The following is an 18,102-nucleotide window of genomic DNA, read 5'->3' as shown; positions in this document are numbered from 1 at the left end:
AGTGAGTCGATATGAGCGTGCAGAGTGTGAAGGAAAATGATTTTTACACATTATTCTCTCTTCTTTGAATAATATTTCACTTAGCTAATCTTCAAGTCCTTTATTTATCAACAGGCTTATTCGCTTGTTGCTATGGTTACGTCTTAGCCATTTCATGCTCTTTTCATTAAAACATTTCCACACCGGGGCAGGTGTGAATTTATTTTTCTTGTCCTAATGCATTGTGCTAATGAAGTGAAAGCACAGGCCTAGCACAAACCACAAGTCATGCTCGTTGTCATGGTTACATGGCATCTCAGTTTAAACCTCCAGCCAAAGGAGAGGTTTTTCTGTAGGTGTGGAATAAAATACAGTAATTCTGCTATTGTTATTTTGTCTGTAACATTTGGACCTGATGCTGAGATGAATAAATGAACTAAGTGAATAAACATTGCGTTTCTGTGTTCAGATGAGGTGAAGATAAACTGCTCGTTTGAGGAGGGGTTCTGTTTCTGGAGACACGACCTCGATGGTGATGGAGAGTGGATGAGGAAGAACGGAACTTCTTTTCCTTTTCTGAACGGGCCGAGCTTCGACCACACGTTCGCTAACGAGTCCGGTAAACTTCCACATCTGTACTCCATCCAAAACGATTTATTTCAGCTTTCCGTCATGTGAATTCTGTCCATCATGACTCCACATTGGGCGTGTCCCAAACCACACACGTTTTCTAGGGTACTACATCATAACGCCGGTGAGTCCCGGGAGCTGGGAGAAGATTTTCCGTCTCCGCAGCCTCCCGTTGGATCCCGCAGCAGAAGCGATGTGTTTGAGATTCTGGTTAGTGCCGTTCCTTTTCCTGTCTGTTTTTCTCTAAAGAACACAAGCACTGAGCTCATGGGCTAAATATTAAATATAATGTTAAATATGTTAAAATATGAACCAGTGGCATCGTGTTTTGCTCTTTGAGGTATCACATGTACGGCGAGGAGGCCCGGAGTCTGAGGGTAAGCGCAGAGAGAGACTCGAACGTCACACTCCTCTTCCAGAAAGAGGGAAACTACGGAAACAACTGGAACTACGGACAAATAACCATAAACGACACGACAAATCAAACAGTCAGTATAACATCCGGAAAATTTAAAATAAATAGTTTTGGATATAATTTATAGTGATGTCACAAGAAGCTTTATTTCCAGCTGCAGCAACATTTTCTGCTCCATGATTTTTAAACATTTTTTAAAAAAGTGTAAAACTGAACAAACTGATTTTTGTGCTTTGATTTGATTCACTGCTAAAGTTTAAGTTTGATATAAAAGTTTTTACATCTATAAATAAAGGCAGCTGGAATCTGCAGGTGGAAAGAAATTCAGAAATGAAAAGAATTAAAAGTTGCATAAATATTACTGTACACATTTTAATAATGTTCCTACAGTTTTTTGTTTGTTTGTAAAATAAATCTATATTGATTTAAAATCAATTTAATCATTTTAATAATTCAATCATTTTATAATTTTTTTTACTTATCAATTTAAATGATCATATTTAAATTTGACATTATATCATTGTTGTTTTGTTTATTATTTTACAAAACAAAAATCCAGTGCTTTTGTGGGAAGGGATGAGGGGTTTATTTATTTATTTATTTATTTATTTATTTCTGTTTGGTGCTCATTCTCAGAGAAATTAGATTGAAATAAAATAGTGAAGTTTCTCATCCGCTGCCTTCAGAGAAATGTAGCTAAACATTATAATATTCTTCATAAAGACTTTATATAAACTTTATAAAATTCACTTCATTTTCATGAAATAAGCTTAAAGCAGGAAAATGTTCCATCCGTCATCGATCGTCTCGTTTCAGATCGTATTTGAAGCGCGAAAGACTGGAGGCACGAGGAACAATATTGCACTGGATGACCTCAGCATGACCTCTGGGCCGTGTGGACCAGCACCACCGGACCCGACCACCGTCCCGGTCCTGACCACGCCTCCTCCAGGCCCGGGTACCGCACTCTGCGCTCATTTATATTCCATATATTCCATTTATATCGCTCTGCTTGATTAACGGTTATATTTCTCCACTACAGCTGATTGTGGAGGTCCGTTTGACCTTTACGAACCAAACACGACCTTCAGCTCACCAAATTATCCTCACGGCTACAGACCTGGTGCATCATGTGAGTAATTCTGTAAAACTAATAAACAGCAAACCACGATACGATGTCAAAAAAATCCTTATTCTACATACTGAATTTTACACCACACTGCTGCTGAACTCTGGATTGTGATTGGTCGTCAGGTGTTGATTAGTTTTCTATAACAGCAGCTCTGACAGTAGCGCAGGTTTATATTAATGCGCTCGTTCTAATACGTTATCGTTTCTATAGCAACAGCTCATTCACAGGGACGTGTACAGCGACGCTCCACTGATAATAAACAGAATAAAAACATTAGTAGATGTGGTGAAGTTTCCTCAAAGTAAGGAGATGTTTATGTAACATGTATGGAAGGAGTCTCCAGTGTCAGCGCTTTGTAACAGTCAGAGGTGAAGCTGGAACTGTAAGTTTTGCGACGTCTTCAGGACAGAGGAGTTTACGCTTCTTTGCGGTTTCTCAGTAACATGCGGAACAAGCTGCGATTTTTTTCTTATTAACTTGAAGAGAGAGAATAAAGAGGCTGGTGAGGGAACGAGTGTTTATAGCTGCTATAACGTAAGCGACAACAGGAACTAACTTGTTTCATGGACATTAAATGTAACTATTATTGGATAAAAAGTAAAACAAATTGTATCGAGCAAATTGTTGTGATATAAAAGGAATAAAACACTTGTTGTTACTGGAAAAAAAAAATTTTCTCACTGATGGAATAAAAGGAGCAGGTGTTGGAATTTTAGACCGAATGTGTGTGTGTGTGTGTGTGTGTGTTTGCTCAGGTTTGTGGATTTTACACGCTAAACCAGGACAAAATATCCAACTGCATTTCCAGGATTTCTCTCTAGAGGTAGGGTACGACGTGGTGGAGGTTCGCAACGGAGTCGAGCCGCATTCGACTTTACTGAGTGAGAAAACGTTTCAGATCTCCCACAATCACTCCGCTGTCCTTTCAGCATTTTAATTACAATCTGTATTAATTTAATGTTAATTAAACTGCTGCTACGTAGGATACAGATCATGGGAAGTCATATTTTATAATAATAATAATAATAATAATAATAATAATAATAAAAACAATAATCATGATAATAATAATAATAATAATAATAATAATAATAAAAACAATAATCATGATAATAATAATAATAATAATAATAATAAAAACAATAATCATGATAATAATAATAATAATAATAATAAAAATAAAAATATCGTCCCAATTTTATTTTTCTGCCGTTTAGACTGTCCTCATTTCATATGATGATAATTTCTTTACTGTTTGCTGTGGTTTATGATTTATGTAATTTATATTTGTATATGTTTACTCTCTTTTTTTACAGTAATTAAACAGGATAAATACTGTGGTTTATTGTGATATTGATTATTCGTATGTATGCTGTACATTTAATGACGTCATCGCTTCTTAATGTCTCATTTTCAGTCTCCTAAACTTCCGAGTATGTTATAATATTTCCTAATTATACAAAAATTATACATATATACACTTAAGAAAAATTATTATATTATTTAATATTATTTTATTATTATATTGTTTATTATAATATTTTGCTGGTGGTCCTTTTGACATGTTTATGTCTGTTGTTTTTATATTGTTTTCTTTTTCTAGACTTTTTCGCATAGTTATTATTATTATTATTATTATTATTATTATTATTATTACATGTTAATAACCCACTTATAAGAATAATCCCGTTAGTAATACAGTGTTGTGTTGCTTTGTTACCTGGTCTTACAGGTGTGTTAACGGGCGAACGGCATTTTCCTGACCTTTTCTCCACGACCTCTGAGATGACGGTGATGTTTTTCTCCGATTCTTCCGGAAGTGATCGTGGATTTCTCGCTAATTTCAGCACAGGCTTCAACCTCGGCCAGCCAGGTAAGAAAATAAACATCATAATAAATAAATAAATGATATATAAATAATGAATTAATGAAAAAATGATGAAATTTAATTATTTTTATTAACACAGTATGAATATTCCGGTCAGTCAATCCATTTTATTTATTTTAAATCCAATATCTTTTTAAGTCGCAATGTTCAAGTCTAAATTAAAATTAAAATTAATTAAAATTAAAAATTTAATTCTAAAGTTTTCAGTGAAATGTAAATGTGAAGTGGGAGCAAGACTTTAACTCGTTAGTTTAATTAATGAATTGAGTCAGTAAGTGTTTAATTCTACGATCAGATCGAGGTGTTTCTGAATAACATACAGTTTAGAATTTAATTAGAATTTTTTATTCAAATTCATTCATAAATAAATTAAGTCTTATTTTACTTGAAGGAGGTAAAATAAAAGTAAACTCTTTAACGTTTCCTGCAGAGGCGTGTCAGGCTGATGAGTATCAGTGCAGATCCGGAGTGTGTGTCGCCGCTGCCAGTGTGTGTGACGGCGTCAGTAACTGCCCCGACGCTTCAGACGAGGCAAACTGTGGTGAGTTTACATTACCCATAATGCACTGTGGTGAGTTTACATTACCCATAATGCACTGTGGTGAGTTTACACTACCCATAATGCACTGTGGTGAGTTTACATTACCCATAATGCACTGTGGTGAGTTTACATTACCCATAATGCACTGTGGTGAGATTACATTACCCATAATGCACTGTGGTGAGTTTACATTACCCATAATGCACTGTGGTGAGTTTACACTACCCATAATGCACTGTGGTGAGTTTACATTACCCATAATGCACTGTGGTGAGTTTACATTACCCATAATGCACTGTGGTGAGATTACATTACCCATAATGCACTGTGGTGAGTTTACATATTATATTATATTATATTTGTATTTATATTTCTATTATAAATTATTATTATTATTATTTAATTATAATTATTATTTACATATTTATTGTATTTGTACTTCAGTGCATTTAACAGGAGCAGATTTTCCCGGAGCTCCTCGTTTGAAGATTGAGATTCAGAGGCGTCTCTACACGGCGTGTTCCTCCGACTGGAGCTCTCACGCCTCCGGATACTTCTGCAGATACTTAGGCTACAGGTGAGGAGTCAGGTCCAGATGTGCACCTCATATAAAGCATCAGAAATATAAATATAAATATAAATATAAATATAAATATAAATATAAATATAAATATAAATATAAATATAAATATAAATATGAAGCATGATTAGTGAGCAGTGCTGCTGTTGGAGATCTGCTGATCTGCCACACTTATATTTTTCCTTTATTCCTGAATTTATATTTATATTGAAATTATAATATAATGAAATTATATTTATATTTATATTGATGTTCTTGTACATATTTAATTGCTTTAATTATTTAATTTTTTAAATAAAAAAAATCAGTCACAATTTATTTATTAAATTTCTTTTCAGATGTGCTTGCTCTCCTTCCTAATGAATGTCAGATCTAATATAATAATATTATTATTATTATTATTATTATTAGATCTGTCTTTAGGGAAAACTTTAATAAACAGACTTTGTGCTGCTGGTTAATGTTTATTTTTTCCTGTAGATCAGGAAACGCGTCGTTCGTGTCTGCTCTGGGGGAAGAAGCTCCGTTCGTCATTGTGTCTCAGGCTGCTGACGGCTCAGTGGATGTGAAACCCAGGTAAAAAAACCCTGTGTGGAATAAAAACTTTTAATTTATGATAAATTAACAATAAAATAAAGGTGCAGTATTTGTATTGGGGTTGGTGTAAAGGGGCTACAGCAGCTTACCAGGACTTTTATTTTCTTTTTAATTTGGCATTTAATTGAAAGTCCTTCTTCTGTTTTTATTAATAGCTTCACTGTAGGTTTATTTCATTCTGAAATTCTTTTACTTATTTTATGTTTTATTTTAAGTGAAAAATGTCCCAGTGAGAAGGTCGTATCGCTCCACTGCGATAACCAACGTGAGTAACTTTCAGCCAATCAGCTACCTTTAATTAAAGTTAATTATTATTATTAAAATTAAATGTGTAATTTTGAAAGCCAGATGAAAATGGAACTTAATAATATAACGTTGCAGCGTGTGGAAAGCGGAAGGTGGTAATAAACACAGAGTCGGGCTCGTCCGGGAGAGAAACGAGTGAAGGTGTGGAAGGGAGGATTGTGGGAGGAGAGGACGCGGTGAAGGGGGCGTGGCCGTGGATCGCCTCGTTACGCTGGACAGGACGAAGCGTCTGTGGAGCCACGTTAATCGACTCGCAGTGGCTCGTTACGGCCGCGCACTGCGTTTACGGGTCAGACCAAAGCTTATTTCACTTTTACAGCAACTTAAATAAACAATTACATTCTATATATAAATAATTCTTTTTTGTCATTCAGCCAAGCTCATCATGAAGCCCTGAGGATAACAATGGTAGCATTAGTACTTTCTGTTTCCTAGCTAATCGTTTTCGATCATTAACTCCTGCAGGAAGAACATTCACCTGTCCAACTGGAACGTGATTTTGGGTCTTCATGCTCAGTACGAGTCCGACACTTCAGACAGACAAAATCATAAAATCGACCAGATTATCATGAACCAGAACTACAACAAAAGAACGAAAGACTCAGATATCGCACTCATACACTTACAGAACAAAGTCAACTTCACAGGTAACTGTTTCATCACACCTTTATACGCTCCATCATTACGCTGCTCAGTGCGGTATACTTCCTCTCAGGGTCATATTAGTGAAACACGACAATGTTTATTGGAGATCAGCGAGTTCAGATCCTACACTTCACGGTTTGCAAATGTTAGAACATCCTGGCTTTGTTTCTCCAACAGGTTTCACTCCTTCATTATCATCAGTCCAAAAACTGCATTCTTATTGGATAAAAGTAGCAGAAACAATAATGCAATAATGCAAAAAAGAAAAAAAAAAACCTCCTCAAAGCACTGTCATGGCTGACGTTCTAGCGTTTGAGACGCTCGGTTCCTGGGTCAACAAGGGCGGAGCTTAAATTCAATTCAATCAACCAATTAAAACTTGATCATATGACATCACCATCTGCCTTTCTTTAGCATAAATGACTCGCTAAGCTAAGATTTGCTAGGCTAGGCGGCTACCTAAAGTAGGACTGTGCTAGCATTGGGCAGATAGCCTTAGCTTTCGGTAATTAGCTAGCCAGTTTCATCAGCAAGCTCGCTAAAATTAGCAATAAAAAGCACAAGGCACGTTTACTAGCCTGAATGTAGTGATGTCATATGATCAGGTTCGTGATTTGATGATCAAATGTAAATGAATCTTCATCCCTGTTTAAGCCAGAGACACTTTTCACTAAACAAACTCGCAACTTGTGAAACAAAATGGCTGAAGTTTACGTAAGAACACCGACGAGACCTGAATTCGAAGTCTCTTGTTTTGGTCTGTGGTTATTAAATAATAAAAGAATACAATAGCAGCAGCTCTTTTTATCAGACTCAGACTCCTGAACAGACTGCACACAGACCAAAAGCTGTATATCTGATGAACTGATAAACATTTTAAAACCTGTTTTTTTTTAAACAATCATCATATAAATGTTATTTTTGTCAGATTACATCCAGCCGATCTGCCTGCCGGAGTCCGATCAGCAGTTTGCAGCAGGAAGAAAGTGTGTGATCGCAGGCTGGGGCACATTAACTGAAGGAGGTCCGTCACTCGGGATTAAAAATACACTTCTTGGTCAACAAACAGCAACAGAGCTAACGATCAACCAATTAGAGCAGAAATTTATTATTTATTTAATTATATCTAATCTGTTTTTATTCCTGTTAATTCACAAACCAAAACTCATGTTTTAAACTGTTTTCAGGGATTGAACTTTGTGTAAATATATGTAAATATATGCAGGTAATAAGGTAATGCATTACTCTCTCTGTGTGTGTGTGTGTGTGTGTGTGTGTGTGTGTGTGTGTGTGTGTTGTAGGTGTTGTAGCTGATGTATTACAGCAGGCCGTGTTGCCCCTCATTAATAACAGCGAGTGTCAGGCGAGACTTCCTGAATATAACATCACTGAACGGATGGTGTGTGCGGGATACCCTGAGGGCGGAATCGACACCTGTCAGGTGTGTGTGTGTGTGTGTGTGTGTGTGTGTGTGTTTTACCACATTTTATGGCTGAAGCAAAGTGTTGACCAGAGACAAAGTGTTGACTGTAAGACATTGTGGAGATCGAAGGGGAAATGAATTTGTCTGTGTATCAGGGTGACTCTGGAGGGCCGTTGATGTGCGAGGAGGATGGATTCTGGGTTTTGGTGGGTGTGACGTCGTTCGGCGTGGGCTGCGCTCGACCTGGACGTCCCGGAGTTTACGCACTGCTCTCACAGTTCACAGACTGGATACTGGAAACTCGACGTCTGTACGCACACTGGGACGGAGCGAGATGAGGACATAGTGGCAGGGACGTTGAAAATATTGTTAATTTCTAAATAGTATATTGTTATTTTTCAGATGTAATCTTGACATTCACGCTAATGTTCAAATCTCACTTGTGTTCATTAAGTTCTCAGTTCATTAAAGAACAGCAAATAATAGAACCCAAAGCTACTCTGATCAGGTGATGACTGTTTTATTATTTACGCTTGTAATCAAGTGGATCTAAATAAAATGAGATAAAAACTACTACACCTGTGATTGATGTCTCTTGTAAAGTCTCATGTTGTGTCGTAGTGCTTTCGTATTGAAGCGAGACGTGGAACTGATTACAGTACCTCAGTCTGTAAAGCACACACAAGAGCTCAAAGTTTACCTGCTGCAGGTTTTACCAGAGACAAAGTGAGGACCTGCAGCACTATAGGGCCTTTTCCGACCGCTTTAGCTCCAGAACTAAATTTACGGTACTAAAGTACAGGGCGATTTTGCGTGAACTATTTCCCAGTACCGTTTAAAGGGCTGCATTCGCACCGACAGTGAGCACTAGGAAGTGACGTAAGCCAGTCCTCAGCGACGTCATTTGTGCGCGGCGTTCAACAACGGAAACAAAGAAGAACAACGTAAACAACCGGAGGATGGAGGACGCTGTGATCGGAGCTGTGTTTTGTCTCGCGTCCATCTATCGCTGTTCTCCATACTTGCGGAATAAGTCGACACTACGGTATGTTTACACGGTGTTTTAAATCATGGTGGGTGACGGCGTTTTCATACGCGTTTGGCCAATCAGCGTCTACTTACGTCACGGATAGAACCAGTTGTTAGAGGTTAGACCCTGCGCCGGAGTAGGAGCTCATTTGGTTCTCGAAAAAGGCAGTTGGTACTAAAATCGCACCCAGTTCCGGAGGTGCGAAAACGCCAAAAAGTGGGTAGTTCCACAATTAGTTCAGGTACTATGAAAAGGTTCCCGCGGTGCGAAAGGCCCTTATACCTGCTGTCCAAATCCACAGCCTGTCCACTGTAAAGTGCACTACTTAGGGAGCAGCACAGGGAGCACGGTGGTTTAGTGGTTAGCGCGTTTGCCTCGCATGTTCTCCCCGTGCTTCGGGGGTTTCCTCTGGGTACTCCAGTTTCCTCCCCCAGTCCAAAGACATGCGTTGTAGGCTCATTGGCATCTCTAAATTGTCCGTAGTGTGTGAATGTGTGTGTAATTGTGCCCTGCGATGGGTTGGTACCCCGTCCAGGGTGTCCCCGCCTTGTGCCTGGAGTTCCCTGTGAAAGTCTCCAGGCTCCCCGCAACCCCATGTAGGAAAAGCGGTACGGAAAATGATGGATAGATCGAATATCCAGCACATTCCCAATATCCCACAATGCACTGCAGTGCTGACTTATAACTAATAATAATAATAATAATAATAATCATACAAAATAAATTCTTCCACTTCGGAATTATTCTGCTTACAAAGTTTCTAAAGAACTCTCGTTAACAAAGTTGGATTTCTTGGATACAGAAGTGAGAGAAAGTGAGACACCTGGTTCACATCTAGAACAGATACCTGTTAGGACAGGTAAAGTAAGATGGCGGTCTTTACCACGCAGTAGCACACTGAGTGCTGAAATTAAACTCACTACACATGAAGGAAAAATGGTGAAACATGTATTACTACAATGCAATATTCAATGAAAACCTTTTGTAAAAAACCGAAATGAAAATACTACTGCATTTCTATTTATTTTACTGCGAGCAGTGCAGCTCTGTGAGAGTTAGCCACACCTCCAGGCCTGTAGGTGGCGGTAAAACGCCTTGCTGTTGCTTGTCAAGTCAAAGAAGAAGAAAGTTCCCGTATGAAAACGCGGAAGCGCATCACAGCAGCAACGATGCTGCAGAGAAACTGTTTAAAAACTTTATACACTGCGCGAAATGTGTTATTAACAGTTTATATCGCTACATTTCTGATCGGTCATGGAAAACCGGGACTCTGTCAGGAGGATAAAGTTAAAATAAGTCCAGAAAGATGTATAATTTGGGGTCCGGGGCTGGATCCGCGGGTGGTGGTTCCGGTCCGCTATTTCTACATTCAGGCGGTGAATAAAGCCGGAGAAAACATCACCGTGTCCCCGGGTGAGAGCAACAAACACCTCTGAGCACCTCTAAGCACGTTTTAAACACCTCTAAGCACGATTTAAACACCTCTAAGCACCTCTAAACACCTCTAAGCACGATTTAAACACCTCTAAGCACGATTTAAACACCTCTAAGCACCTCTAAACACCTCTAAGCACGATTTAAACACCTCTAAGCACGTTTTAAACACCTCTAAGCACCTCTAAACACCTCTAAGCACGTTTTAAACACCTCTAAGCACGATTTAAACACCTCTAAGCACGATTTAAACACCTCTAAGCACGATTTAAACACCTCTAAGCACCTCTAAACACCTCTAAGCACAATTTAAACACCTCTAAACACATTTTAAACACCTCTAAGCACCTCTAAACACCTCTAAGCACGATTTAAACACCTCTAAGCACGATTTAAACACCTCTAAACACGTTTTAAACACCTCTATTCTTTATGGTTTTCCACTTAGTTCATAAACAGAATCAAGTCACGCAAAGTGTGTAAATATAATTTATTATTAAAATAAAAATATTTTAGAATAAATATAAAATTTATTAATTTATTTATCATTTTAAAAAAACTCTACTCTTAATTTTTTTCCACACAGTTCATTTTGTATTTACTATTTTTTTTAATAAATATTGAATTTGAATAATTTGATTAAATGTGTAATTAAAATATTTTTATTAAATAATTTATTGTTAAAAAAAAATAAAAAAAAACTACCCAGTGGTTATTGCTCTCTGTGGTTTGTAATAAATTCTATTTATTTATATTCATATATTCATTTATTTATTGTGTCAATTTCAGGGACAAATGAAAGGTGACATTTTTATTTTACACATATTTATATATTTTAATTATTTATTCCTTCAGAGTAGGCAGTTGACTTTAGTGTCTGCGTGTGCGTCTGCGTGTGCGTCTGCGTGTGCGTGTGCGTGTGCGTCTGCGTCTGCGTGTGCGTCTGCGTGTGCGTCTGCGTGTGCGTCTGCGTGTGCGTCTGCGTGTGCGTCTGCGTGTGCGTCTGCGTGTGCGTCTGCGTGTGTATCAGGTTCAGACTCGTTCCAGGTGAGTGTGAGCGCTGTCTCTGCACAGGAGCGAGTCCGTGTTCATGTTCCTGCGCCTCTGGACCGGAGCGACGGCTCCTTCCTCGTGAGATTCCGGCTTTACTCGAGCGTGGTCAACGGTCTGAAGGTGGAGGTGTTTCACAAACACACACCTGTGGCTCAGTCTCCGTACACACTGACAGGTGTGTGTGTGTGTGTGTGTGTGTGTGTGTGTGTGTGAGAGAGAGAGAGACACTGTAACACTCCGCACTAGAACATGGTGTAAAATATCACACACGTGTGTTTGATCCCGATCCTGAGTGTCTAAGACTCGTACAACTCTCAGCTGATCTGAGACTGGCCTGGTGGGTGTGGCCTAATATTCTAATGAGCAGTTTGATTGACAGACTCTGCTCTCTGAGACTCTCTGAGACTTTATCTATTTATTTTTTGTTTAACATTTATTTGTTTGTTTTACATTCATTTATTTTGCATGTTTGCATATTCATTTGCTTATTTCATATTCATTTATTTCACTTTATTAGTTTATTTATTTGTAAATAAAATCTGTGTGGGAGGAATGAAATCAGCTGTGTCACTGATGTGGGTGGAGCTTACAGAAGCTTAACCCAAGATAAGCCACGCCCACTTTATGTTAAAAAGGGAAGAAATTATGGTGATGTTCATGTAGATGTTCAAGAGCGTTTTTTAAAAATTATTATTATTATTGTTATTATTGTTTTATTATTATTATTATTATTATTATTATTGTTATTATAAAACCCTCTGGCCCCGCCCCCTGCTGCAGGAGCGGTGTATTATTGTTGTTGTTGTTGTTGTTGTTATAAAACCCTCTGGCCCCGCCCTCCTGCTGCAGGAGCGGTGTATTGTTGTTGTTGTTGTTGTTATAAAACCCTCTGGCCCCGCCCTCCTGCTGCAGGAGCGGTGTATTATTGTTGTTGTTGTTGTTGTTGTTGTTATAAAACCCTCTGGCCCCGCCCCCTGCTGCAGGAGCGGTGTATTATTGTTGTTGTTGTTGTTGTTGTTGTTATAAAACCCTCTGGCCCCGCCCTCCTGCTGCAGGAGCGGTGTATTATTGTTGTTGTTGTTGTTGTTGTTGTTATAAAACCCTCTGGCCCCGCCCCCTGCTGCAGGAGCGGTGTATCATGAGGACTGCGATTGTCCCGATGAGGACGCGGAGGCGTGGCAGAGTGTGATGAAGTGTCCGAGCGCAGATCCTCAGATCGAGCAGGATTTCAGCGCGTTTCCCTCCATCGAGCTGCGGCGAGTGAGACAGGAAGTTCCCTCGCGCTTCTCTAACAGAGGCGTCATTCACTACGCCATCATCAACAACCAGCTGCACCGCCGCTCGCTCGGGAAATACACCGACTTCAAGATGTTCTCCGACGAGATGCTGCTTTCACTCACGCGCAAAGTGAGAGGTTTCTACACGTTTCACGTCACACCATCACAAACGCACTTCTGTCCTGCGGCTCTTCTGATTGGTCAGCTGTAAATCTGCTTACAGGTCCGTGTGCCCGACGTCGAGTTCTTCATTAACGTCGGAGACTGGCCGCTAGAGACGCGCAGAGTTTCCGACGTTCCCGGACCAGTTCCCATTATCTCCTGGTGCGGCTCGAAGGACGCCCGTGACATCATCCTGCCCACCTATGACATCACACACTCCACCTTAGAGACCATGAGGGGCGTGTCCAACGACCTGCTATCTGTACAGGGAAATACAGGTGTGTGTGTGCGTGTGTGTGTGTCAGTCATTCATTTATGTATTTTTTAAAATTTATTTATTTATTTAATACTTATTCATTAATTATTCATTTAATTTATTTTTATTACGTTTTATTTATTTTATTTTTTGGCATTTATTTATCTATCTTTTATTTAATATTATTTTTATATTAATTACATTTTTATGTAATATTTTTTGGCATTTATTTAAATTTATTTATTTATTTATTTATTTAGATATCATTAATTTAATTAACTACATTTCTTAATGGATTCATCAGTTTCTGTTTTCACATTCATTCATTTATTTTGATAACATTTATTTCTTTATTTCACATTTGTTTATTAATTTTTTGTGGAACATTTCAGTATTTTTTATTTTGACAATAATTGTTTATTTATTGTTTTATCTATCTATCTATCTATCTATCTATCTATCTATCTATCTATCTATCTATTTAACATTTATTTATATCAGTAGCAGCTTCTGTTTCCAGTAAGGTCTTAATGTGTGTTAAATAAAAAAATACTTTAGAGTGTGTGTGTGTGTGTGTGTGTGTGTGTGTGTGTGTTAGCTGTTGATTTAATGTTTAGCGCATTAGCATCTGCTTGTTTATCGGAGGTCGTTAAGCTCTTGTTGTTGTGCAGGTCCTGTGTGGGCGAATAAAACGGAGCGAGCGTTTTTCCGAGGCAGAGACAGTCGTGAGGAGCGATTAAACCTCGTCTCCATGTCCAAGAAAAATCCCGAGCTGCTGGACGCCGGAATCACGGCTTTCTTCTTCTTCCGTGAACGAGAGAAAGATCTCGGGAAAGCGCCGCTGGTCGGATTCTTCGACTTCTTTAAGGTGAGCATGACCAAAAAAATTTAATAAATAATAATAATAATAATAAATACGGACAAATTATTAACAATAATTAAATAAAACAGAAGAAATGCTCACGTATTCCACAGATTATTCCGAGAAAATAAAACAGACTTGTTAAGCAATACAGAGAGAATTATTCAGTGTGTGCCTGTGCGTGTGTGCCTGTGCGTGTGTGCCTGTGCGTGTGTGCGTGTGCGTATGTGCGTGTGCGTATGTGCGTGTGCGTATGTGCGTGTGTGTATGTGCGTGTGTGCCTGTGCGTGTGTGCCTGTGCGTGTGTGTATGTGCGTGTGTGTATGTGCGTGTGCGTACGTGTGTGTGTTCAGTATAAGTACCAGGTGAACGTGGACGGGACCGTAGCTGCGTACAGGTTTCCGTACCTGATGTTGGGGAACAGTGTGGTAATGAAGCAGGACTCTTCGTATTACGAACACTTTTACGCACACCTCAGGCCCGGGCGCCATTACTTACGGCTCAGGAGAGATCTGTCTGATCTGATTGAGAAAATCCAGTGGGCGAAGGTGAGAAGTTACTGAGTAATTACCGTGTGATACACTGTGTGTGTGAGATACTTTATGTCATTAAAGCAGAAAGTACAGAAGCAGAACCGTAGACGAGTCGCTCCTGACGACGCTCGTGTGCATGAAGCTGCGTCTGGGAAAAATACCTGGCCACGCCCCTCCCTGTTGGGGCAGCCATGTAATACTGTGTGTGTGTGTGTGTGTGTGTGTGTGTGTGTGTGTGTGTGTGTGTGTGTAACAGGAGAATGATGGTGAAGTGGAGGCCATAGCGAGGGCGGGGCAGGCGTTGGTCAGAGAGCTGCTCCAACCTCACCGACTCTACTGCTATTACTACATGGTGCTAAAGGTAATGCTAATGCTGTTACTACTGCTGATATTATTGCTAATATTAATATTATTACTGTTACTGCTTCCTCTAATACTTCTACTATTACTATTACTGCTAATATTACTATTACTTTTCCACTAATATTACTATTGCTATTGCTACATGGTGCTAAAGGTAATGCTACTGCTGTTATATTACTGCTAATATTACTGTTATTACTGTTATTTCCTCTAATACTACTACTATTACTGCTAATATTACTATTACTATTTCCTCTAATACTACTACTACTATTATTACTAATATAATTATTACTAATATTACTGTTTCTGCTAATGCTACTACTGCTAAGACTGCTGTAACTGCTGCTATTACTACTGCCATTACTACTATTACTACTACTACTGTATCTATTTCCTCTAATACTACTACTACTACTATTAATATTACTATTATTACTGTTATTTCCTCTAATACTACTATTACTGCTAATATTACTGCTAATATTACTATTATTACTGTTATTACTATTAATATTACTATTACTAATATTACTACTATTATTACTATTACTGCTAGTACTATTATTACTATTACTATTTCCTCTAATACTACTACTGTTACTACTGCTATTACTACTAATATTACTATTATTAATATTACTGTTTCCTCTAATACTACTACTACTATTATTACTAATATAATTATTACTAATATTACTGTTTCTGCTAATGCTACTACTGCTAAGACTGCTGTAACTACTGCTATTACTACTGTCATTACTACTATTACTACTACTACTGTATCTATTTCCTCTAATACTACTACTATTACTATTAATATTACTATTACTGTTTCCTCTAATACTACTTCTACTATTACTGCTAATATTACTATTATTACTGTTATTTCCTCTAATACTATTACTGCTAATATTACTACTAATATTACTACTACTACTATTACTATTTCTTCTAATACCACTACTGCTGTTATTACTATTACTGTTTCCTCTAATACTGCTTCTACTACTGCTGTTACTCCTGTTACTATGTCCTCTAATACTACTATGACTGCTGTTACTCCTGCTATTACTGCTAATATTACTATTTCCTCTAGTACTGCTTCTCCTGCTTTTACTACTGCGGTTAGTGTGAGTACTATTACTTCTACTTTTACTAATATTACTATTAGTGTAAGTACTTCTACTGCTAATAATGCACAGTATATAACAGTAATAAAGAGTAAAAAGAAATGGAAAGAACAGGGATAAATATCTATAATACAGTAATAATAGCAGTATATAACTGTAATAAACAGCGATGAGCAGTGATACAGTAACAATACTAAACTATAATAATTACACAGTAATAAACAGTAATACATGTTAATAAAGTGTAATAGAGTAAAGTCTTTTGACTTTGAGTTTCTCCTGTAAATAAAAAGTGGTTCTTATTCTCCCAGTGTGAGGTTTTTATTTATTTTTTATTTATTTAACCTTTATTTAGCCAAGACGTCCCTTGAGATTAAATCTGTTTTTTGAGGGAGACCTGGTCAAGAAGACACGCTTTTACAGAGTAACACACTTAGAATTCAAACACACGAAACAGTCATAAAAATAATCCAAAACACGTAATACAGAATGCAGCTTATGAAGAGCAGTTACACTCTTCAGTTACACTCACAGCTTTAAACTCTGAGTGATTATAATAATAAAGTGATTAAGCTGTAATGTGTTCTGAAGATTATTCCATGACCAGGATGCACAATAAGCCAAAGCCTTTCTTGTGAGTTCTGAACAAATCGGAGTTTTAGTTGATTAAAATGCTGCTCAGTGTTTTCGGAGAAAGTTTGGTGCTAATGCTGTAAATTTAGTTCTTAATTCTTAATGAGTTTGAGCCGAGAGTGTACGTTACTGCTTTTATTATTCGTGTTGTTTCTGTTTTTCAGTGGTATGCAGATCGACAGGTGGATGAACCTGCTGTTCATCCTGAAATGGAGCGAGTGAGACAGCCGTCTGACCTCAGCGCAGCGTGCGACTGTGGCAGGAGGACGCGGGAGCGGCCGAGCGATGAGCTCTGACAGAGGAGGCGCGGAATCACCGCCGTCTGAGAGCGAGCGTTCCTGCAGAGAGCCTTTCCACCTGACACACTCACCTGCTTCCTCACACGCCTTCAGACACCTGTACATCCCGTCCACTGTGGGCGTGTCCCGAACCGCACGCCACGTTTACTACATAGACCACAGAAACACCTTCCCCGTAAACACACAGGATCCTCGGCTGTGTCTCATTCAGCAGCGAAGGACTCGTGCAGTGCTGCCTGTAAAATAGGGACCATTTCCTTTTGCTGTTCCATATGTGCTGATAATACGGTGGGTAAATCATGTCCTAATTTTATATGAATCACACACACACACGCACGCGCACACACACACACACACACACACACACACACACACACACATACACATACACGCAGAGTGATTATATTTTATAAGTGAAGATCCTTTTAGTGTATTATATTTTCTCAAAGAGAAACCAAGTCTGGCTTTTAAACTGATTGTTTACTGTCCTGTACTGTAACAACTGCAGCATCAGCTGTGTGTGTGTGTGTGTGTGTGTGTGTGTGTGTGTGTGTGTGTGTGTGTGTGTGTGTGTGTGTGAGAGAGAAATGCTTGTACGTTTACTGTTTACATTTCACAACAGAGCTGCTGAGATTCTGTCTGAGTTATTCCTCAATTTGGATCTATGAAATGAATAAAACGATTTTTCTCATGTTTTTTTTTAATATGTTTTTATTTAAATAGTTCCCAGTTTCATCTACAACAGAAGAATGTTGTTTTTTTTTTTTTCTTCCTCTTACCATGTGTCCGAGAGACTCTGAATCGACTTGGCTGCAGGTTATTAAGGTTCGAATAAGATAAAAAACAGGTGAAGAGAAAACACCTATAACGAAATACGACACACTTTATTGTTGTCGATCATAAAGCTGCAGACTTGATGAACGTCGCGATA

The 18,102-nt window shown here is 38.3% G+C and overlaps 2 protein-coding genes across 5 annotated transcripts in view; both read left to right on the top strand.

Annotated features, from left to right (window-relative positions):
- Positions 1–8,675, top strand: part of tmprss15 (transmembrane serine protease 15) — a 15,469-nt gene extending 6,794 nt beyond the window's left edge. Inside the window, exons 10-25 of one of the 2 annotated variants that reach the window (XM_053240222.1) lie at positions 449–598; positions 714–819; positions 950–1,097; positions 1,841–1,982; positions 2,067–2,156; positions 2,912–3,037; positions 3,889–4,029; positions 4,475–4,585; positions 5,030–5,162; positions 5,646–5,741; positions 5,978–6,027; positions 6,144–6,357; positions 6,534–6,715; positions 7,642–7,737; positions 8,015–8,154; positions 8,292–8,675. In XM_053240222.1, the coding sequence (XP_053096197.1) occupies positions 449–598; positions 714–819; positions 950–1,097; positions 1,841–1,982; positions 2,067–2,156; positions 2,912–3,037; positions 3,889–4,029; positions 4,475–4,585; positions 5,030–5,162; positions 5,646–5,741; positions 5,978–6,027; positions 6,144–6,357; positions 6,534–6,715; positions 7,642–7,737; positions 8,015–8,154; positions 8,292–8,474 (2,108 nt within the window). In that variant the 3' untranslated portion in view covers positions 8,475–8,675. The remainder of the gene's footprint in view (positions 1–448; positions 599–713; positions 820–949; positions 1,098–1,840; positions 1,983–2,066; positions 2,157–2,911; positions 3,038–3,888; positions 4,030–4,474; positions 4,586–5,029; positions 5,163–5,645; positions 5,742–5,977; positions 6,028–6,143; positions 6,358–6,533; positions 6,716–7,641; positions 7,738–8,014; positions 8,155–8,291) is intronic. The other variant, XM_053240221.1, reaches the window with a different exon arrangement.
- A 1,600-nt stretch (positions 8,676–10,275) lies between these two features.
- poglut3 (protein O-glucosyltransferase 3) lies at positions 10,276–17,861 on the top strand. 3 transcript variants are annotated; one of them, XM_026910898.3, is made up of 8 exons: positions 10,277–10,579; positions 11,631–11,828; positions 12,780–13,060; positions 13,154–13,370; positions 14,020–14,216; positions 14,564–14,758; positions 15,000–15,104; positions 17,037–17,861. In XM_026910898.3, exons 1-8 carry the CDS (start codon positions 10,303–10,305, stop codon positions 17,166–17,168), a joined length of 1,602 nt encoding a protein of 533 aa, XP_026766699.3. In that variant the 5' UTR covers positions 10,277–10,302; the 3' UTR covers positions 17,169–17,861. The 3 variants fall into 3 exon arrangements, with proteins under 3 accessions (XP_053096201.1, XP_053096200.1, XP_026766699.3); XM_053240226.1 differs by lacking the exon at positions 11,631–11,828 and having other exon boundaries at positions 10,276–10,579; XM_053240225.1 differs by lacking the exon at positions 14,564–14,758 and having other exon boundaries at positions 10,276–10,579.
- The last annotated feature ends 241 nt before the right edge of the window (positions 17,862–18,102 follow it).

This window comes from Pangasianodon hypophthalmus, chromosome 15 (assembly GCF_027358585.1).
Source record: "Pangasianodon hypophthalmus isolate fPanHyp1 chromosome 15, fPanHyp1.pri, whole genome shotgun sequence".
Lineage (NCBI taxonomy): Eukaryota > Metazoa > Chordata > Actinopteri > Siluriformes > Pangasiidae > Pangasianodon > Pangasianodon hypophthalmus.
The sequence above is the reverse complement of the archived record's forward strand: the minus strand, read 5'-3'. Positions and strand labels throughout refer to the sequence as shown.

What these genes read in the sequence shown, in the direction of transcription:
- poglut3 (XM_026910898.3), top strand. Translation starts at nt 10,303, where the DNA reads ATGAAAACGCGGAAGCGCATCACAGCAGCAACGATGCTGCAGAGAAAC. An exon ending in ATCTGTACAGGGAAATACAG is followed by an intron (nt 13,371 to 14,019) that starts GTGTGTGTGTGC and finishes GTTGTTGTGCAG; the next exon opens with GTCCTGTGTGGGCGAATAAA. An exon ending in GATTCTTCGACTTCTTTAAG is followed by an intron (nt 14,217 to 14,563) that starts GTGAGCATGACC and finishes GTGTGTGTTCAG; the next exon opens with TATAAGTACCAGGTGAACGT.